We start from the raw sequence: 5,365 nt of genomic DNA, 5'->3' as shown, positions 1-5,365 counted from the left end.
GTAACCGCTTCACCCCGAAACCGTTGAACCGATTTTGCTGTTTAGTATGAAAATACTTTGAGGTCCGGCAAAGGACATAGGATACTTTTTATCTCGGAAAATGTACGGTTCCCGCGCATTATGCTAAGAAAAAAATTCAAGAAATTAAACTCATTCGAACTTACATTCTAAGTTCTAATGAAATGAAAAATTATAAGCATTGCTTTTACGATTTCTCTGCAGTTTTCTTGGGCGACCTCCAACTTTCTTTAAACTAGTATTACTATGTTACTCTTACCACAGAATCTCTTACTATGTTACTACTATGTTTGTTTACTATCTGAAGGTCAGTGACGTGAGCCACATAGATAACTGTGTAGTGTGTACATTTCAACAGCTATGCTAACCACGTTTAATGCTCTAGGTTACTACGACTTGAGAGTTACGACTATGCTTGTACATAAGTATAGATTATGTATAACTTTAAGTTTAATTTTCGAAAGCAGATGCGGCAATCGGCTTGTATAAAAACTCGTTTATCGCGTGGGAATCGTAAGTTCGGGGATAAAAAGTATCCTAGTCCTTTCCCGGGACGCAAAGTATCTACATACTTACCAAATTTCAGCAAAATCGGTTCTGCAGTTTGGGCTTGAAGAGGCAGACTGGCAGACAGACGGATGGACAGACAGACACACTTTCGCATTTATAATATTAGTATGGATCTGCTATATTATATTCGATGTTCAATAGCAACCAATAAGATGTTACAATCTCAACTCTGATCGCGATGAGCCAATAAAAATCTATACAAACAGTGATCTACCAATAGCGTCTCCCCGTGCGCGTAACCCTCTCACCCCCCTCGTCCCACCAAAGAGATCTTAAAAATATTCGGCCAAGTGCGAGTCGGACTCGCGCACGAAGGGTTCCGTACCATTATAGAGCAAAATTAAGCCAAAATTTATGTTTTTTGTATATAGGAGCCCCTCTTAATTTTTTATTTAATATTAATATTATTATTAAATATTAAAGTACACATAAAACTAAGGATTGTGTGAAAAATTCAAGTACCTACCTATTGCTATTATTGATATAGATTATAGAGCAAAAAAGGCCAAAAAAATCACGTTTGTTGTATGGGGGCCCCCCTTAAATATTAATTTTATTTTGTTTTTAATATTTGTTGTTATATCGGCAACAGAGATACACAATCTGTGAAAATTTCAACTCTCTAGCTATTACCGATCTTGAGTTACAGCATGGAGACAAACAGATGGACAGACGGCAGACAACGAAGTCTCAGTAATATTTTACCCTTTGGGTACGGAACCCTAAAAACAATGCTAAATTCGCTTCCATTTTTTGAGCGACTTCCAAAAAGGAGGAGGTAATACGTTCGGCTGTATGTATTTTTTGACAAGTTATGCTGTGCATGGCCTATAACCCTGGCATAATAGGTACCTATTATTAGTTATGCTGTGGTCTATTAAAATGCCTATTAATAGACCAAGGACAGCGTCAACAGAGAGTCTAGTACCGCCCCGTCATGATCTGTGCCTTCAGGGTTAAAAAATTAATTACCGAGTCTGCGTTTGTTATAGTATATGAGTCATCTAGTAATTGACGTTTTCAAGTTGAAAAAACTAGACTTGATATGGAAGAGGCACCAGCAAATTCTGTTGGTAGCCCTTACTTAACTTTCTGTGATCATCTACATTTATAAAGCTACAGGGTGTAACAAAACTAAGTGATAATACTTTAGGGTGTGTAATGTGTATGTGTTCCTTGTAGAGCAGGGGTTCCCAATCTTTTTCAGCCTGCGGCGCAGTTACCCGTAAAATATTTTCTCACGGAGCGGTGCCCTACTCTACCTACCTATTAGAAAAATATACATAAATAAATACCTTTAATGATTATTATAGTTAGGTTAAGCAGGTAAATAGTAATACTTAAACTAATATTTAATCATCTACCTGTTTTACTTAATTAATATTATACATAATTTAATTTTATAACATTTGTGGTTTTGGATAATGATAGAGGATAGACTCACGGCGCCCCTCTTACCTTTCCACGGCGCACCAGGGCGCCGCGGCGCATAGTTTGGGAACCCCTGTTATAGAGAGTTCACTGTTAAAGTAGCAGCACTGAAATACCAATTTTTTTTCAATATCAAAATATGGGCAAGCGGCCCAGCGTCACGAGTTTCCCCATACAAGAGCGAAAAAAATTGCTCTTTCAGCGCTACTACTTTTACAGTGAACTCTCTACGAGGAACACTTACACACCCTAAAGTATTATCTTAGTTTTGTTACACCTTGTAGAAAAAAGATTCTAAAGTAAGTAACTAGTACCTCTATAATGATAAATATAAATGTCGTGCTAATATGACCGGCAAAAACCGTAAGTTTTCCTTGGTTTTCCATTTCCAATATAAGAACTTAGTATTAAAACGGAGATAATTAATGATCACTTAACAATAATTTGAAGAGTCTAAGAAAGTTAGGCCAAAAACTAAAAACAATGTATGCAACTTAGGTCAAAACCTTCATTAATTAAATTAACGTTAACTGGTCATTAAATGGATTTGAGATTAAGAACGGACATTAAATGATTGCGTCCAGTTTAATATCTGCACAATATCGTAAATCAAGGTAACTATTATAAAAATTGCCAGTAACTCTACCAATAACTAGTCGCGGGCTCGCGGCCCGACCCGTGTGAACCTTGATCACATAACTGGACATTTTGCACATAACTCAATATAATAGCTGAGTTATTGGGGCAACAACCGTTATTGAATAGATACAATCAAGTAACTAAGTTCCTAATGTTTAAAATTCCTTTTTTTCTTTAGATATGTCATAGATCGGTGTGGCTCGTACATTTTGGGTTTCTTTGGACATTCATCTGCTTATATCCTTCAAGCCCCATAAGAGCACCGGTGATCGCGACAACAATAGAATACAATAGCATTTCCAAGAATCCGCCATCGAAGGATTAAATAGGAATTTGGTTAAGCGTTTTAAGGCATTTATAGGCATTTTGCTCATATTGGGACGACGCGTAAAAATCTTCACATAACGAATTTTTTTGCGTAATGAACGTCGCAACGTCTAGTTAGCTACAAATTACATTTTTTGCACAGCTGCTTACCAGACATTCTATCGTAATTTATACTCCACTGCATTTTTCGAATTTTATCGCATTCGCAATACGTAAGTCTGACTAGGCAGAGTGCCAATATTATTAGTTACATTCAGTTTGTCTATTACATTAACAGTTTTCCGTCTGAAGCCAGATGGCCAATTAACATTTTGGTAAATTTGCAGTTGGGTTCGAGTGTCACTGCTAGTTCTCGCACTTACATAATAGTATTTGATGAATATGTAAGTGCAAGTGATTTGGGAACTTAGGAAATCTGTATTCGATAATAATTATAATAGATAGCTAAGTTAGAAGTCAATACTGCATATGATTTAACATAACGAGTCGCTTACGATTTTTTATCGGAATCCACTTGCATTGTTTATTTCTAAATGCGCTGCCTAAAATATTTAATGCATAAGTTAACCGAGTACTTTGAATTAACTCAATTGCAAAAATAGAAACAAAACATTTCTAGAACTATCTGATATTACAAACTAAAAGCAAAGATTACTTAACGGTAGAAGCAGTAAATCACATTAATATAATGAAAAGTTGCTTCCAGAAACTAATAACTAAGATTACCTCAATAAACCGCCGCATTACTGTACATCCCCGCAAAGAGTATTATCTCAGTAACTTTGTCCACGATGAAAAACGCGAAGGGACGATTGGCTTCGAACTTCCGCGTTTGGTTCCCTTTCACCAAGAAATCTGGGGAATTATACATCGCCCTTGCCCCCTCTTCCGTCACTTCCACTCTCGTCTGCTGAGCGATCAAGGACACAAACAATTTGGTGTTACTTATCCCGCCAAAGTCAGATAATTCGGGGTAGAAAATCTTCTGCAAGCCCATATCGTTCAAGAGTTCCGCAAGATTGGACAGCTCCGTGTCTATTCGGAATCTCGGCAACTTGACTAGGACTAGCTCCTTTCTGCGCCTGTTCAGATTGAATATTGTCCGAAGTGTCACACCTTTGAATGCGTAAAGTAGGTCTCCAATCGCCCCGTCTATAGGCAAAGCGATCAACATGGACATTTTTCGACGAGTGTTGAAGGGCAGCTCCAGAACTTCAGCGTTGATTTTCGGGATTTTTGCTATCCGAAAATAGTTGAGTTGGGACATCATTCTCACTTTCCCGACGTCTTCATTGCGTTCGGAGTAGAACGTTTCCTCGCTCGTGAATAACGGATCGAACGGATGGAGCCAGTTGCTCTTGAAATAGCCGTTGTCGGTCAAGAAGAGGAGCTTGTTTTCAAAATCATCTACGTAGACCCCCTGCTTGATTACGCCTCTGGTGTTCCTCTCAATCAGGCCGTTGGTGAGAGTCGCTGCTCTTTCCGGTTCGTCGAAATTTACCGGCAACACTTTACTTATTCTGCACGTGTTTATCAAATTGATATATTTCCGTTTGACACCCACTAACTTATGTACCACTACGAAACTAGATTTTTCAGTGAGCGCGACCAAATTTTTTCTGAGGCGATGGTTCTCTTGGAAATATTTGCGTTGGAAGCATTTGTTTTTTATGTATCTTGTGACGTTCTGGAGCTCTGAACTCGTTTCGCCCCGGGCTCCTAGAGCTAGGGAGACTAGCTGGAGCCAGGTCGAGATGGGGGAGTAAGCGAAGTGGTAGTCCTCCTGTTCAGCTACTCTATACAGGATGTTCAAGGAAAACTCGTATGTGGGTCTCTTGAATGCAGCTATAGAGTTGTTGGTGCTGCAGAAATTGTACCCATGCACTGTCACTAGGCACATAAACAAAATCACTTCGCGAATCATTATGCCGCGGCCGTCCGTCGCACCCGTGCATGCGCCTGCGATTATTTTTATTGAATGATGCGGGCGTCTCGCGCGCGGTGTACCGTGTACGTCGATACAGCGGAAACTAATTTTTTAGCATCGATAAGAGCTGACTAACAAACATGCTTCCAGATATTTTTTATTAGATGTACTTTGAGCGTACATCAAATATTTGATAAAATATTACAATTCTGTTATTTACAGATACTTCTGTGATCTTAAGGTGACCTTACTTTTTTCGGGATAAGATATAGTTTATATTAGATCACAAAGTTTTAAATAATGATGTTTCTGTTATTTCACTGCTAATATTTCAGCTATAATAAAGCATAGACATTTTTCTCGTTAAGAAACTAGTACTTATCATTGTCTCTTGACCTAACGACCTAAGCTTTCTACCGCCTCTTGGGATATTAATCATGTTTTCTTCATCAC

The 5,365-nt window shown here is 38.4% G+C and overlaps 1 protein-coding gene across 1 annotated transcript; it reads right to left on the bottom strand.

Annotated features, from left to right (window-relative positions):
* Positions 1–205: 205 nt before the first annotated feature.
* Positions 206–4,997, bottom strand: LOC121727545 (serine protease inhibitor 77Ba-like). Its single transcript, XM_042115422.1, has 2 exons — positions 3,608–4,997; positions 206–216 (listed from the first exon to the last, which is right to left on the bottom strand). Exon 1 carries the CDS (start codon positions 4,907–4,909, stop codon positions 3,713–3,715), a length of 1,197 nt encoding a protein of 398 aa, XP_041971356.1. The 5' UTR covers positions 4,910–4,997; the 3' UTR covers positions 206–216; positions 3,608–3,712.
* Positions 4,998–5,365: the final 368 nt, after the last annotated feature.

Source organism: Aricia agestis, chromosome 6 (genome assembly GCF_905147365.1).
Source record: "Aricia agestis chromosome 6, ilAriAges1.1, whole genome shotgun sequence".
In the NCBI taxonomy this organism is placed as follows: Eukaryota; Metazoa; Arthropoda; class Insecta; order Lepidoptera; family Lycaenidae; genus Aricia; species Aricia agestis.
The sequence above is the reverse complement of the archived record's forward strand: the minus strand, read 5'-3'. Positions and strand labels throughout refer to the sequence as shown.

Bases quoted from the DNA above. Each gene is read 5' to 3' on its own strand.
- LOC121727545 (XM_042115422.1), bottom strand. From the start codon at position 4,909: ATGATTCGCGAAGTGATTTTGTTTATGTGCCTAGTGACAGTGCATGGG.